Genomic DNA, 17,316 nt, shown 5'->3' on the forward strand with positions numbered 1-17,316 from the left:
CCAATCATATGATTGATGATAAAATCCAAATGAGCTAGTTTTTCTTTCTCTTTTTGCTGTATAAACTGTCTGACTTCAACACACAGGGAGGAAGGATCGCCACTGTTCTCCTCATGCTTTTATTTTTGATGATTTTCCATTCTATTTTATTTATCTTAAGAGTTTATTTTCATCTGTTTGAAAGGCAAAGAGAGAGAGAGAGAGAAGAGAGATTGATTGCCCATTCTCTGTTTCACTCATCAAATACCCATGGCTGAGCCAGGCCAAATCCAGGAGCCTAGAACTCCATTCAGACTCCCACATGGGTGGCAGGAACACAACTACTACTGCCTCCCAGGATGAATTAGCAGGAAGCTGGATCAGAAGTAGAGTCGCAGAGACTTGAACTAGCATTCTGATATGGGATGTGAGTGTCCCAAGCAACAACTTAACCCCCTGCCCCACAATACCTGCCCTTATCCTTACAAATTTTTAGACTACTTTCTAAAATATTCTACAATGCACGGTAATCACAATCACTCTGAAATGAATGAAATTACTCTTGCTCCACTCAGCAGTGACAACCTAGTCCCAAAATCTAGCAGAATTTGTTTTATTTATTTATTTAAAGAGATACAGAGAGAGAGGAAGAGAGAGAGAGAAAGATATCTTCTATTTGCTGGTTCAATCCCCAGATGGCCACGAAGGCCAGGAGATTTATCTGGATCTCCCAAGTGGGTGGCAGGGACCCAAACACTTGAATCACCTTCCACGGCTTTTCTCAAGCCATAAGCAGGGAGCTGGATCAAAAGTGGAACAGCTATGACATGAATCCACTATGCCACAACACTGGCCCCTTACCTTATTTATCTGTGGGTGCCTGGCATTCCTCACTATTTCGTCTCTTTTGAAACTTCCTTGTATTCCATGAGCTTACTCCCTCCTGGCATCTTCTATCTTTCTGGTGTCTAACTTGTAGTTTCTGTTACCACCTCACCCCTATCCTTACCCACACTGTTTCCTCCTTGAGTCTTGGAGTCCTCAGAGTCTAATCCTGACTCTCTTATTCTATGTATGTTTTGTACCTCAGTAGTTATTAATGGAAGAGATATATGAATAACCTTGGATTCTTCTCTTTTCCTTATCCGGCTTATCTGCCTAATCCCAAATCTTCCTGATGTATCTCTTACCATCACCCCCTTGGATCAGTTAGATTGCTTTGATGGCAGGTGCAGATAATCCAACTAAAGCCTGGTTTTTAAAATAAGATGAAAGTTGTCACAAAAAATTATGAATATTTAAAAATGTTGATTAAAAGGCTTTTGCTTGATTAAATGAGATTTATGTAATATAATCATCTACTGCTATGTGTGAAGTCTGGATTCTGACATGATCAAATCAGATTTTTAAGTTTCTTTTGGTAACAATCAAGGAAACATATCCATGATGTGGTGATGTTAGAAAATGCCCATGTTTAGTAGGAAGGCATACTAAAATATTCAAAGTGAGATGTCTTAACTTGATTTAAAATATTTTGTCAGAAAACCAAAAATAAATGAAAAGTTGTGGCAGGATCTTGGCAATTGTTGAATCTGGATTTTTTGGATGTGAGGGTTCATTATGCTAATTCTACATTTTAAATGCTTAAATCTTTAAACACAAAACTGAAGAAAAATAAGGTTTTACTTTCATAACAAAAATGTTCAGAGATGGGATAGATGTCAAGCGAAGTGTCATATAGCAGCTGAACAATCTCATCAGAGACCCATTTCTAATCTCATCATGGTTTTCAATGATGTTTGCTTCATCCTAAGGTCGTGCCTCCTTCCTCTTCCTTTTTCAAAGGTAACTTAATTACTTAAAAATTATTTAGTTATTTAAAAGAGAGAGGGAGAGAAATTGAGAGAGAGAGAGAGAGAGAGATTGAGATCTCATCTGCTGCTTCACTCCCTCCCAAAATGCCAGGGAGGGGCCAGGCTAAAGCCAGGAGCTGGGAACTCAGTCTGGGTCTCCCACATGGGTGGGAGGGATCCAACTATTTGAGCCATCACCCGCTGCCTCCCAAGGTGCACATTAGCAGGAATTTGGAATCAAGAGTACAGCGAGTCTTGAACCTTGGCCCTCCAATTGGGATGCAGGCCTCACAACTTACGGTTTTACTACTGTGCCAAACACCCACTCTTGGCTTCTCTTCTAATGGTAGGAAAACCATGTGGGTCAGTTTGTTGGACAGTCCCAGTTACAATGATTATCCTAATGCAATTATTTATAGCATTCTTGGTCTCAAATGTGACCTCATTTTAGATGATAAATTAAATGGCCACCCTCGTTCCTGGCTGCCAAATGATTACCAACTGCAATCAGGGCTTCATGCTTCTCTGTGTCCAGCTGAAGAGAAGATGCATTCTCCAAAACACCTAGCAAAGTTTTCCTGTAATCTCAATGTCCCGGAAGGGTAAAGTGCCCATACACGAAAAACATCTGGCTAGAGTGAAGGGAAGCATTGTTTGGGTTAAGTCGATCAGGGCCCAACCAGAGAGTGCAGAACACAGTCAGTTTGATGAACTAAGCAAGACTGAATGTAAAGAAGAAGACAATGGAAGTCATTACACTCCTTCTTGCCATGCCTGCTGCCATTGACCTAATATAGATCTCAACATCTCTTATTCATATTATTATGTTGACTCTTTTGCTGATCTCCCTCCTCTAGTTTTGGCCCATTCTTGCCAAAATAATCACCAGGATGATCTTCATGGCATGTAGATCTGATCACGTCACTAGTGGATTCAATGTTTTTTTATGCCTGCCTTCACTTATAATACAAATTCTAAATATCTTTACTTATTATGTAAGGTGGTTCAATACCTAGCTAGGGTCCAGCAATGTGGCATAGAGAATAAGGCCACCGCTTGCAGTGCTGGCATCCCATATGGGCGCCAGTTCGAGTCCTGGATGCTCCACTTCTGATCTAGCTCTCTGCTATGGCTTGGGATAGCAATGAAAGACGGCCAAAGTGTTTGGACCCTTGGACCTGTGTGGGAAACCTGGAAGAGGCTCCTGGCTCCTGGCTTTGGATTTGCCCAGCTCTGGCCATTGTGGTCATTTGGGGAGTGACCTAGCAGATGGAAGACTTTCTCTCTCTCTCTGCCTCTCTGTAACTCTGCCTTTCAAATACATAAATAAATCTTTTTAAAAATAGCTTTTTAAAAAGCCCTTATCTGGCCTTTATTTGTTCCTCCCTCACCCATCTTCTTCTCTTTTTTACTTTTCAAACTTGTGAACAACTGAATGACTTTTAGTACTGTTCACATAACTTTGTGCTTTCTCATAACTTGTTTCCCCCAAAGTCATGTCTTTCTCATTAATCAAGCAAATATGTATTCCTCCTTCTATTGTTAGCTAGATGCCTAGTTTCTCTCACTCCTTCCTTGAATATTCTAGTCCTCCTCTGTGCCTAGTGTACTTTGTCATGCAGTAGAGTCTCTTTCCTTTTTTTTTTTTTTTTAAGATTTACTTTATTTATTTGAAAGACTGTGTTACAGAGAGAGGTAGAGTCAGTAGAGTCAGAGAGAGGTCTTCCATCTGCTGGTTCACTCCCCAGATGGCCGCAACAGCCAGAGCTACACTGATCTGAAGCTAGGAGCCAGGAGTTTCTTCCAGGTCTCCCACGTGGGTGCAGGGGCCCAAAGACCTGGGCCATCCTCTACTACTATCCCAGGCCACAGAGGAGAGCCGGATCAGAAGAGGAGCAGCTGGGACCAGAACCAGCACCTATATGGGATGCTGATGCTTCAGGCCAGGGCCTTAACCCACTGTGCCATAGTACCAGCCCTGAGTCTCTTTTCTGACCAGACCAGGAGAGTAGTCAGTGGGTCAACTGAAAAAGCTAAATGTAGTCCAAATGGTAATGACATACACTTTACATATTATTTTTAAGCATTAGGTATAAATAACTTGTATTAATCAGCTTTTTGTTACTATACAGAAATATGAAGGCAAAAGGTTATATTTGGTTCATGGTTTTGGAGGTTCACAGTCCAAGACTGGATAGGATCCATTGATCCAGCCTCTGGTGATGGAGTTCTTGCTAGTAGAGTCCTGAGGTGGCCCAGAGCATCACATGGCAAGAGACAGGGAATACATGTGTTTGTGTGGATTTGTCTCTCTCCTTATAAAGTCACCAGGATTCAATTAGTGATCTAATCCAATGTAATCACTTTCCAAGTCTGTACCTCTAAGCACCATAATTCAAATAAGTTTCTATCCACTTAGTATCTTTAACATAAGACTTTGGGGGACTAAACTGCTGAGTTTAGAGGAACAAATATGAGTGTTTAACCCATGGTGTCACTTTTTCTCAACTCTTTTTTTTTAATCTTTCCTGCAGAGGTTTTAAGACTTTTCTTCCCTAATGTTCCTTTGCCTTTTGAGACAGGAGAGAGAGAGAGAGAGATCAATCTTCCATCCACTGGTTCACTCTCCAAACGGCCACAATGGCCAGAGATGGGCCAATCTGAAGCCAAGAGCCAGGAGCTCCTTCTAGATCTCCCATGTGGGTGGAGGGGCCCAAGGACTTGGGCCATCTTTTACTGCTTTTACAGGCCACAGCAGAGAGTTGGATCAGAAGTTGAGCAGCAGGGACTCGAACCAGTGCCCATGAGGAGTGCAGCACTACAGGCAGCTGCTTTACCTGCTATGCCACAGCACTGGCATGCCCCTTTGGAACTTTAAAATAAAATGGACTGTATATCTATTCATGTACTCTATTTTTAATATCTGCAGGGCCAAAGCCTCTTTTCTGTATTTAGCTCCCTCTATTCAGTTCCGCCTCAGATCTCTTCCACAACGGTAATCCATCCTCTATGGTTCCTAATTTGGATTTGTGTAAAATGAAGGGAAACAAGATATTTAAAAGCAAAACAAGGGGAGAATCACATTCAGTTGTTTTGTGATTCTCTTCCCATGCCCACTATTCAACAGTTTTTATTTAAAAAAAAAAAAAAACAACTTGTTTTTATCAAGTTTTTCTAAGGCTTTTCATTTCATTTTCACAAAACAATTTCCCCTTCCACTACATAACATCTAATGAAATTGTATTATTTTAAAGATATGACAATTACTTGGGGGTCAGCACAACTGTTGGTAGGGCAGTGAGAAGAAAATATACAGAGAAATAGGTGAAACAGATAACTGAAAATAGTAACTGACGACTTGGTAGAACTTCCTCAATATCGAGCACTGTTCAATGAACTTTGCAAAAGTCAACTCAGAAGGAAGGGGCTCTTATTATTATCTTCTTATCACTTTATTGATGAGGAAACAGACACAAAGAGGTCAATTTTTTTTGCCCAAGTCCTTATAATAAGATTATAAAATATATTTTTTAAAATTGTTATTTATTTATTTGAGAGGCAGACAGAGCTCCCTACACTGGTTCACTCCCCAAATGCCCTCAATGGCCAGGATGTGAACCCAGGAGCTGGAAATTCAATCTTGGTTTCTGGTGTGAACAGTAGGAATTCAACTACTGGCGCCATTACTTCTGTCTCCCTGGGTCTGCATTATCAGAAAGCTGTAACCAGAAGCCACAGCTGGGATATCAACCCCAGGTATTCCAACATGGGATGAGCATCCTAACTGCTAGGCCAAATGCCCACCCCTAAATACTCTGAGATGTTTGTAAGATGTTTTACCAATGTGTCTTTCTTTTACAAAGTCTGTTGCACATAATGTAATTTATCTTTGGAATGGCATAACTAATATAAGTAGACCAGTGAAAATTTAATGTGGCTTTCCTTTTGGTTTCAAAAAAGCATTTTTTTGTTCTCATGGATTCCAGAAAAATGATTACAGCTAAGTCAGAAAGAAATCCTAATGGGGAGAGAAAAAGACTTCATTGCCTTTGCTTCCATCCTTCTTTGCTGGTTAAGAGTGAGCACACTGGGGCGGCGCCGTGGCACAGTGGGTTAAAGCCCTGGCCTGGAACCTTGGCATCCCATGTGGGCGTCGGTCTGAGTCCCAGCTGCTCCTCTTCGGATCCGGCTCTCTGCTATGGCCTGGGATAGCAGTGGAAGATGGCCAAGTCTTTGGGCCCCTGCACACATGTGGGAGACCCAGAAGAAGCTCCTGGCTCCTGGCTTCAGGTTGGCATAGCTCTGGCCATTGCGGCCGTAGGGAGAGTGAACCAGTGGATGCAAGACCTCTCGGTAACTCTGACTTTCAAAATAAATAAAATAAATCTTAAAAAAAGCAGCAGCAAAGAGTGAGCTGAGAACTGAGTAGTGTTTGTGGATGAGATTCCCTTTAAAATTGGCTGCTTCTTCGATTTGGAACAGGAGTCAAGTCTAAAACAGTCAGCTATCTGTAGGTTGAGGTCTGAGCCGAAACGTACCCCACTGAACCCACCTCTCCTCTGCCTTGCTGTCCTCTCCCAGGCCCACTTATCCTCCTCCACTTCCTGGCTTTTGCTCTGGGACATTCCCTCCAACTCCTGGGCAGGGGCAGCAGCTGCTAAGAGGAACCACAGCTCAGCTGGGTCTTGTCTTGCTCTAATTGCTCATTTGCTCCAGGCTAGCAGCCTGTGACTGCTAGGGCCCAGCTGCCAGGGTACATCGTAAACCTCCAAGGAATCAGAGGCCTTATTTGTTTGCTTGTCATAGACCCAATACCTAGCATAGTGCCTGATACCTAACAGGTACTCAATAAATATTTATTGAATAAATGAATGAGCAGATGAATGAATCATTAACCTGTCTGCTCCACTCCAATCTGTTTGCTTAGTTCAGTAGTGTCTTTATTAATTGTGAGTCAGGGAACCACCGCTGGGGTATAGTGGGTTAAGTCACTGCTTATGACATTGGCTTCCCATTTGGGACCACCGGTTGGAGTCCTGGCTACTCCACTTACCATCCAGTTCCCTACTTACGAACCTAGGGAAGCAGTGGAAATACGTGGGTCCCTGCCACTCAGGGGAGACCCAGATGGAGTTCTATCTTTTCCATGTTTTCGCGTCTATTTCCAATTGAAATTTCTGCCCATATTCCTCTCCCATCTAAACAAATCTTACCCATTCATTACTGACCATCTCAATGCAAAGCTTCTACCAAACCTTCTCTGATGACTTGGTTCAAAGTGGCCATTCCATCCCTTGGACTCCGACGGCACTGTGGTTACAACTATTTTCGTTAGTGTAGTATACCATTGGCTGCATTCAGGAGGCTGCATCCCATACTGGAATGCACTGGAACCCCAGCTCCTGCGGTGGATCCCCATTCCAGCTTCCTGCTAAAGTGGCCCCTGGGTGATGATGGTGCAGGTAATTGGGTCCCTGCCCACGTGGTAGACCTGGACTGAATTCCTGGCTCCTGCCTTCACGGCCAGCTGTTTGCAAGCATTTGGGCGTGAACCTTCAAATGGCAGCGCTCTTAGTCTCTCAAATAAGTAAATAAATAACCTAAAGACCAAATAGTCTTTCTAGACCCAAAAGAGAACAAAACCGTCTGTGAGGAGTGAAATTTGTTTCCTGGTTTATGAATTTCTTCTCTGTAACTTCATTTGGGAGTGGAGGACACAACACGTCTCAATGACACTCCTGAATGAGACAATCGGTGGGTTTAAACACAAGTTTGCTCAGGTGTTGGGCCTGGGCCGGGATCCCTCGGGCAGGGGCTAGGCACTACAGCGGGGCCCCTGAGTCTCCTGGTTGCAGCTGACCAGACCAATATCTCCTCACAGGCTTCAGCCGAGGCCCCAGGGCAGCCTAGGAAGAGTGCCAGGCCCCACCCTGCAGTTCCCCAGGAGGTCCTGGGATGGCCTTGGCTTGCCAAATCTGAAACAAAGGAAAAATCTCCACCGTCCCACGGCGTTGAAAACGACCCTGGGCTTCGTTGGGATAAATTGCCCAAGGCTGGGTGGGAACAAGCTCTTCCCGGGCTGGCTCCGCCTTCGGCGGCGCCGCGGACGCATCCTCACCTGGACCTGCAAACGAGCGCGCCCTCAGTAGTTTGTCCCTGAGGCCGCCTCGTAGACGGCGCTGCGGCGCTCCGCGTCTTCAGGGGCCGCCTCGCCATGGCTGCTCGGGCTGGCGTCGCCCCCGCCGGCGAGGGGCTGCGCTATGCCGAATACGTGCCGCCCTCTGCCAAACGGCCCGACGCCGAGATCGACCACGGTCTGGTGAGTCCCCCGCCCCTCCCCGGCCCCGCGGTGCGCGGGCACGCCCCGCTGGCGCCCCCGAGCCGCCTCCGAGCCCCGCCTCACTCCTCTGCACCCCCAGCTCTGCCTGGCCCCGCGGAACCCCCTCGGCACTCGAACGTTTGTTTTCGGGTTCTCTGACCAACCCAGTCCCGCCGCTCCTTCGTTAGGGGGAGGGAGGCTGCTCTGTGCCGGGCTTGGATGACGAAACGTCGGCGACAGCGCGGCTCCGAGCGTCTCTGTCCTCTAGGAGTTTCCAGTCTAGTCGGGGACGCGGGCCAGAAAACGGGCGGCTGAGGATAGAAAATACGTTGAACTGTGTCTGTTGGGTTCTCCTCCCTCGGGACACCCTCGAGGAGGGTGTGGTGCGGTTCAGGTTGAAAAGCAAGGTCAGATGGAGGAGTTAACAGAGGGGGAGCGGTGTCGCCCTCAGAGAAGCAGGGCGCTCAGACTCAGGCTGAAATGGGGCGCTGGGAGAGAGAAGTGTCCCCAAAGAAACGTTTCTGGACCCGTGTGTATGTGCGCGTGTTGTTTAAGATTTATCTTTTATTCGAAAGGCAGAGTGAGATCTTCCGTCTGCTGGTTTACTCCCACGTGGCCACAACAGCCAGGCCTAAGCTCGTTGAGGATGGCAGGGGCTCTTGTCCTGGGTCTTGGCTGCTTTCCCAGGCGCATTAGCAGAAGCTGGGTAGGGGGGGCTGGCAATCGGATATGGGACCGGGATGCTGAACCCGCTGGGCTGCAGCGCTGGCCGCCCGCATACGTATATTTCAGTTTTGTTGTGGTCATATTAAAGTGAAAAATAGATGAGTTTAATGTTAACGGTATTTAACTCAACTATGAAGCATGTTCCATCTGATAATATAAATCTATAACTAAGATACTCTCACAGTTTTTCTTTTCCTGTAATAACTACATCCTTGAAAGCCAATGTATATTTAACTCTTTAAAAAAATCTCCATTTATCTACTTGAAGATTTATTCATTTTACTTGAAAGTCAGAGTTATACAGAGAGAGGAGAGGTGGGCGGTGGGGGGGGGGAGTTCCATTTGCTGGTTCACTCCCCAGTTGGCTGCAATGGCTGGATCTGCACCGCAGATCCGGAGCCCAGTGCTTCCTCTGGGTCTCCCATGCGGGTGCAGGGCCCCAAGGTCTATGGGCCATCTTCTGCTGTCCCAGGCCACAGCAGAGAGCCGGATCGGAAGAGGAGCAGCCAGGACTCCAACCGGCACCCACCTGGGATGCCGGCACTGCAGGCATCGGCTTTACCTGCTGTGCTACAGCACTGGCTCCTAAAAAACATCTCCATTTAGGCTAGCCATTTTACAAGTGCCCAGTAGGTGCACGTGGGCCGTGTGGATGAGTGGAGTTCCCAGAGATGATGGGGCAGAGGCTAGAACATAGGAAGCAGCTGGTAAACCAGATAGCCGGAGGGCAGTGATAACCATCTGGATGGGTTTTAGGCAAGGGAGTGACAGGTGGGGATCTTAAGCAGTTCTCTCAGGCTGTATGTAAGAAAAATGGATTAGAACGTCCAGAAAAATGGCTAATTCATTGATTTTTTTTCCCCCACTTATTTTACGCTGCTCTAGCCGCAACCATGTATCTTGCCTTCAGATTCATGGCTCTTGGCCATACTGTTTGCTAGTTGTCCTTTATCTTGTGACATCTTTTTTGTTGATCTGTAATTTTCCAGCGTTTTTCTAAGTTTCCTAAGATCAGAGAGTGACTATTTACTTCTAGTAAGGACTCATTTTGTGAGCACTGGATTATCATAGCTGATATATTTCTGGAGCACACAGGTGGGTTTGCCTAGGTAGATGGACAGGTGGACAATCACTGGCCTATACTTTAGCCTTCAGTTACCTGGACTATTTTTTAAGATTTATTTATTTATTTGAAAGTCAGAGTTATACAGAGAGAAGTAGAGTCAGAGAGAGAGAGATCCTCCATCTGCTGGTCCACTCTCCAACTGGCCGCAACAGCCGGAGCTGCGCCGATTGGGAGCCTCTTCCAGGTCTCTAATGTGGCGCAGAGGCCCAAAGAGTTAGGCCATCTCCTACTGCTTTCCCAGGCCGTAGCAGAGAGCTGGAATGGAAGTGGAGCAGCCAGGTCTCAAACCAGCGCACATATGGATGCCAACACTGCAGGCGGTGGCTCCACCTGCTAGGCCACAACCCCCAGCCCCATTACCTGGACTATTAAATATGCCTCCTACCTGACATCTTGGATTTTATACACTCTTTCCTCTTTCAAGTAAAAATACCTACAAGTATAAAATCATCAACATCAGTTCTAGCTTCAAAATTTCACAGTGCGTCCAACTACGATTTTTACACATTGTCATGGAGATTCCTTCTACTTTATCTTATCAAGCTCCATCAGACTATCCTATCCTTATTTCCAAGGAGTTAGAGTGCAATGAGCGTAGGACTTGGAATCCTAGGTCTGCCACCGACTGGGGCAATGATGCTGCGCCAGTTACCCCGTGTTAGTAAAATGGTACCAGCTTCCTAAGCTCTGCCTGGCTCACTAGAAGTCAGGTGACCAAATGGCCCAACACGGGCGCCAGCTGCACCTCTGCCCTAATAGGATTTGCTGCTCCCACCTCCTTTCCTCTACAAAGCTATCTAAGACCGATTCTCCCTATTACAGGCTGCTGTGCTCTCATGCATGGGGAGGCAGCCCATCAGGTTTCCCCCACCCGACAGTAAACCTCCCTAACTCCAGTGTTTGGTGTGCTTTGCAGTGACCTTTCACCTAGAACTTCCTGAATCTCCCTTCCCTCACTTAACTGAAGGTTAACAAGGACCTTCCTCAAGAGGATTGTGATAAGGAACGAATCAGACACAGGAGTTCAAAGAGTTTGCAACTCCAAACTTCATCATCAGTTTTGTTCTCTTACATATTCCAAGCCTGGAGGATGGTACCGGGCACCTAGCAGTGCTCAAGAAATGTTGTGGGCCAGTGTTGTGGTGCACTGGGTTAAGCCTGCAATTCTGGCATCCCACATGGGTGCCAGTTTATGTCCTGGCTGCTGCACCTCCAATCCAGCTCCCTGCTACTGCACCAGTGAAAGCAATGGAAGCCTGCCCAAGTGCTTGGGCCCCTGCACCCACATGGGAGACCCAGAAGCAGCTCCTGACCCCTGGCACTAGTGGGCCGTTTGAGGAGTGAACCAGTGAATGAAAGAATTCTTTCTCTCTCTCCCTATCTAACTCTACCTTTCAAGTAAATAAAAAAAGGAAATGTTTTTTGAATTAAAGTCCACTTGGTTTCTGAAATCTACCTTTCTGTAAAACAAATATTTTGTAAAATGTCCTGTATTTCCTGAAATCCTGAAATGAGATTCATAGGCAACAAACTCTGTGCATTAACATAATTTTAAAAATCAACAAACTGTTCTAATTGAAACATAAAGGTGAAATAAATGTTTTATTAGAAAATAAACATGTCTTTAAATACATAAGTGGTCAGATAGGACAATATTAAAAAACAGTGAGGTGATCATTAGTAACTGGCTTATTGCAACAATACAGAAAGTCATTTGACAACTGAAATTGCAGACTGATTATCAGAAGGATTGACATTTCAAATACCTTTAGCAGGGGTGGGCTGGGGACTCTCCGGCCCATGGGCTGTAAAAGGCCTGCAGAATCGTTTTGTGTGGTGCTGTCAAGGCAACTGCAGGTGGGACTCGAAATTCAATAAATCTATAGCAGGCTCATTTTAGGTTGATAATTTTGTGTGACCTGCAAATCATGTTTATAAATATCCAAACTATCCTTGGCAGAAAAAAGATTCCTCATCCTTGCAAGGCTTAAAGAATTGTCATTGTCAGACTGTTTTTTTTTTCCCCCGAATGGTGAACAATTCCTGGTAAAATTTTGAACAAAATAATCGTTCCCTCAATTTACAAGGAAGTTACACTTATGGAAAATTGTCTTTAGTAACACAGTGCAAAAATGATAAAGTTCTATACTAAGATAAATAGGCTTTCTGCCTACTTTATATTCAGTGAGGACTTTAAACATTTTGAAGGATGCGGACAGTTCTTTCTTGGGTATGGTTGTCGTACATATTTTAGGATTTCATGGATCAGTAGTTTCCTATCCACCAATACTCCCCATCCTCTCCATATTACTATGGAACAAAAAAGGCCTCAGGGATTTTCACTGTGTACCTAAGGGCAATGACCAATGATGAAATAGATAAGATTATTGATAATGACTTTGGGGAACTTGGAAGTACTGAAAGCAATGGGAAACTGGCAAAGGGTGTTAGGAAAGAAAAAAAAAATGGCCTAGGTGTGGGACATGTGTGGTAATCTTAAATAGGAGAAAATGATTGTCAGTGAGTTGAAGGAAAACATTTCCTGCCACTTTAAAAAAAAAATTATTCCCACACGGGTACAGGGGCCCAAGCACTTGGGCCATCTTCTGCTTTCCTAGACCACAGCAGAGAGCTGGATTGGAAGTGGAGCAGCTGGGACTTGAGCCAGTGCCCATATAGGATGCCAGCATTGCAGGCAGCGGCTTTACCCACTATGCCAGAGCGCCAGCCTCTATATATTTCTTCATAAGCAAACCTGATATGTGAAAGCTAAAACCTATCAATCATGTAAATTATGAAGCATTTGTTCATTACCAAAAAATGAACTCTTCTATTTTTCAGTTATATTTTGAAACTTGTTTTGACATACATTGAAGCCTCCACCTCAATTCTATACATCTATATTTTTCTTCAATATTTTCTTAGTCTTTCTTTGCCATTTCTTATACCATAATAGTAAGCTAATATGTAAACTCATGGACAGGAACTTTCTCTCTGGTAAGTATTTGTAGCATTTATATTGGTGATTGATTTGGGGTAAGCACTGGAAAAACAGTGTTGAGTCAATGTTATTCTGAAATGAGAAAGAATGGAAAGATTTGTTCTCTCAGTGAATGCAGTCAAAATGCAGAACAAAAATACAAAGTTCAGCTTATTAAAATGCAGCTCAGGGGCCAGTGCTGTGGCCTAGTGGGTAAGCCCCCTTCTGCAGTACCAGCATCTCATAGGGGTGTTGGTTCAAGTCCTGGCTGCTCCACTTATGATCCAGCTCTCTGTTATGGCCTGGGAAAGCAGTGGAAGATGGCCACGTGCTTGGGCCCCTGCACCCATGTAGGAGACTGGGAAGAAGCTCCTGGACCCTGGCTTTGAATTAGCACAGCTCTGGCTGTTGCGGACATCTGGGGAGTGAACCAGTGGATGGAAGACCTCTCTCTCTGCAACTCTGCCTTTCAAATAAATAAATAAATCCTTTTTAAAAAAATGCAGCTCATTATAGTCCCTCCTCAAATATGTTGATTTTCCTTTTTTTTCCTGCCTTGCAGGATGCCATCATCAACTCCGGTTTCTCTCTCCTTCCAGCGTTTTGTCCATCAGTGATTTACCCTCATCCTGTAATTTTCTTTCTCATCCTTTACATTGCTGTTCTTGGTCTTTTCTATCTCTCTGGCCTATTGTAATAGGCTGTAAAGACAGACTTTGCTTCTGGTATTCTAAACTTCCCACTGCCATTTGGTACGTTTCTGTAATACAGACTTCATAGTGGTGCCATCCCTTTTTATAAGCTTACTGTGATCCAAACTTTTTTTAGGGTGGTGTAGGAAACTTCATATCCAGCCACATTTTCCATCCACTTCAGCCCATGCTGTGGTTGCATTGGGTTCCTCATATTTCACACTTCTGTGACTTTACTGTAGCTTTTGCTTCTGTCTGAAATTCTTTACCTGGCCAACTCCAACTTTTTTTTTTTTTTTGTCCCCACCCCAGCCCAAAGAGTATTTCCATCTAATTAGTTCACTGTGCTAATGCTGGCAATAACCAGGGCTGGGATTATGCCAGGAGCCCAAAACTCTTACCTAGATCTCCCACAAGGGTTGCAGGGACCCGGATATCTGAGCACTCATCTGCTGCCTCTCGGGGTGCGTGCTAGCAGGAAGCTGGAGTAGAATAGGGACTCAGATCAAGCACTCTCATGTGGGGTAGGGGTGTCCCAGGCAGTTTTAACCACTGCGCCAAGCACCTGCCCCTCATACTCTTTTTTTTTTTTTTTTTTTGAACACCTTTTTTTTATTTGAGAGAGAGGGGTCTTCTATCTGCTGGTTCACTCTCCAGATGGCAGCAACTGCTGGAAATGAGCCGATCCAAAGCCAGGATCCAGGAGCTTCTTCTAGATCTCCCATATCGGTGCAGGGGACCAAGCACTTGGGCCATCCTCTGCTGCTTTCCCAAGCACATTAACAGGGAGCTGGATGGAAGTAGAGCAGCCTGGACTCGAACCAGAGCCCATATGGGCTGCTGGCACTTCAGGCTAGTAGGGCTTTAACGTGCTGAGCTAAAGCGCAGGCCCCCCACTTGTTTTTTTAAGGCGTGGCTTACTAAAGCCTTCACTGACCCCAGTTCTCCTTTGCTAGTAGAAGGAAGTTTGTATTTTGTATTTCTTATATCAGTTATACAGGTTAAGCATCCAAAATTCAAAATCTAAAATGATACTCCAAAACCTAAAACTTTTTGAGCACCAATATGATGCCATAAGTGGAAAATTCAATGCCATGAAACTGTTTGACTCACAACATTATGTTAAATACTGTGTAAGATTCCCTTCAATCTCTGTGTGTGATGTATACATGTAAGAGAAATCCATTTTGTGTTTAGACTTGGGTCCTATCTCCAAGATATCTCGTTATGCATATGCAAATATTCCAGAATTTGAAAGAATCTGAAATATTTCTGATCCCAAATGTTTCAGATGAGAGATGCTCAAACTATTTGTATGAGCACCTAGTGTGAAGTCCTCAGGGCAAAATATTTTATATCACATCTGTGATGGGTGTTGTAACTGGCACATGGTAACAGGCACAGTTGTTTTTTGTTAAACGGTTAACTTCTGTGACTATTCAGTGATAACAGGAGTGTTTGATTCTAACATGTTGACACGTCTGTTTTCTCCTGTAGGGTTTTCTTGTATGTTAGTCCCTGAGGGAAAACAAATATCTATCTTGCTTACTACTCTTTCTTCAGAATTTTGTATCATTCCCAGCGTATGATAAATAAATGTTTGTGTGGTAAATAGTAAGTATTTGCTGAATGGGTGTGTAGTCTCCCTTTTTCTTCTCTTCCTCGAAACTTCCACCCCCTTTTGAGGAGGAAGATTAATTTTTCCCTTCTTAATTTCCCTCTGGTACAACTTTTGTCTCTCCTGAACACAAATGTTGTAGTCTCAAGATAGAAGTTTAGCATTTTATAACACTGTCAGACAATTTATGTTTATCTAGAAGGTTATTTACTGCTTATGGTGTTTTAGGAGAATAAAATGCCTTGGGGAATTTCTAAACAATTTTAATGTCTCTTTTTTTTTTTTTTTTCTAACAGCAGCAGCTATGAGGGAGTGGGCTGTTTTCCCAGTTTTCTAAAATTCTTTGATTTATGGTAGTGAAACATTTAAAGTAGTGTGTGTGTGTGTGTGTGTGTGTTTCTGGGGAATATTTGAAACTGGATGGTAGTACCACATACCCAGTTTGGTTCACTTGTTGATTTGCTGTCAGTATTTAAATAATGTTTCTGTTCCTTTATGAAATACACTTTTAAACTAAAATTAGACATTCTTTATAGGCAACCTAGCCAGCAAGTTGAAAGAACACACATTCTCTCAGCTCCTAGCATAGGGTCAGGCACATGGTTGCTGCTCCATGCAGTTTTTTTTTTTTTTTTTTTTAGATTTATTTATTTTTATTTATTTGAAAGCAGAGTTACAGAGAGAGGTAAAGAAAGAGGTCTTCCATCCGCTGGTTCACTCCCCAGATGGCCGCAACGGCCGGAGCTGCTCCAATCCAAAGCCAGGAGCCAAGAGCTTCTTCCAGGTCTCCCACGTGGGTGCAGGGGCCCAAGGACTTGGGCCATCTTCTGCTGCTTTCCCAGGCCATAGTAGAGAGCTGGATCGGAAGTGGAGCATCCGGGACTAGAAACGGCACCCATATGGGATGCCAGCGCTTCAGGCCAGGGCTTTAACCGCTGCACCACAGCGCCGGCCCCCATGTGTCTTTCTTGAGTGATTAACAAATCAGCCAGTTGGCTTGGGGAAAAAAATAGAGAATTAGGGAAATGGATTATAGGCTGATAAACTGGACTCCTTATGGAATAAAAAGGGTAAGATACATGAGACTAGCCCTCTTCTTTCACTTTTTTACTGGTCAAGAAAGGTCTATATAAGCATCTAATAAATGCTATATATGATCTGATACAAGTACTGTGACTTCTGATATTCTTATCCAAGTTTTGGTCATTTATTGCTTATCAAAACCTCCAAGAGCACAGTCTATAACTTAGAAATAGTTTCTGTTTTTAAAGTTTATCAGTGTAACTCAGTTTAATAGATTTTTTGGGAATACTAGATAGTAGAAGCTGTTAACTGTGTGTGTGTAGGAAATAAACATGAACCAGGCTGTCATCCTCAAATGGCAGCAAACTTTTCTTTTTCTTAATATTTATTTGAAAGATAGAGGAGGACATCTTGCATCTGCTGGTTTGCTCCCCAAATGGCTACAGCCCAAATGGGCTGGGCCATGCCAAAGCCAGGGGCCAAGAAACCTATTCGGGTCTCCCACATGGGTGGTAGGGTCCTAAGCACTTGGGCCATCTTCCACTGCTCTCTGAGGCACAGTCGCAGGGAGCTGGATCCAAAGCAGGGCAATCACTGGCACCCTGACATGGGATGCTGGCGTTGCAAGTGGCAGCCTAACGTGCTGTGCTACAGTGCCAGCTCCAGCAAATATTTTATTAAGAGCTAGGTGGTAAATATTTTGGGCTCTGCAGTCAGAGAGACTGTAACAACTACTCTGCTATTGTAGAATGAATGCAGGTATAGCGAATATATAAATACGACTATGTTCCAGTAAAACAGTTTACAAGGTGATTGTTCTAGTAGACATTTGGATCAAAGATAAAAACCCTAGTAATGACAGATTCTATTAACTATTGACAGTTTTTGTTGACTCATTCTTTCAGTATGTGCTGTAGTAGATACAAAGGTGAATCAAACATGGAGTTTGTCCTCAAAGGATTTCTCCAGGAGCTAAATCCATTCTTTTAGATTAGGAGGA

General features: G+C 44.1%; 1 protein-coding gene across 5 annotated transcripts in view; it reads left to right on the top strand.

Annotated features, from left to right (window-relative positions):
• Positions 1-8,025: 8,025 nt before the first annotated feature.
• Positions 8,026-17,316, top strand: part of DNAJC15 (DnaJ heat shock protein family (Hsp40) member C15) — a 72,826-nt gene continuing 63,535 nt past the window's right edge. For all 5 annotated transcript variants that reach the window (XR_016212899.1, XM_008260010.5, XM_089303657.1 and 2 more), the window contains exon 1: positions 8,026-8,151. Coding sequence is in view for 4 of the 5 variants with exons in the window: in XM_008260010.5 (XP_008258232.1) it covers positions 8,047-8,151 (105 nt within the window). In the remaining variant the exon portion in view is untranslated. The remainder of the gene's footprint in view (positions 8,152-17,316) is intronic.

Source organism: Oryctolagus cuniculus, chromosome 9 (genome assembly GCF_051225735.1).
Source record: "Oryctolagus cuniculus isolate XC-2025 breed Fujian yellow rabbit chromosome 9, ASM5122573v1, whole genome shotgun sequence".
Taxonomy (NCBI): domain Eukaryota; kingdom Metazoa; phylum Chordata; class Mammalia; order Lagomorpha; family Leporidae; genus Oryctolagus; species Oryctolagus cuniculus.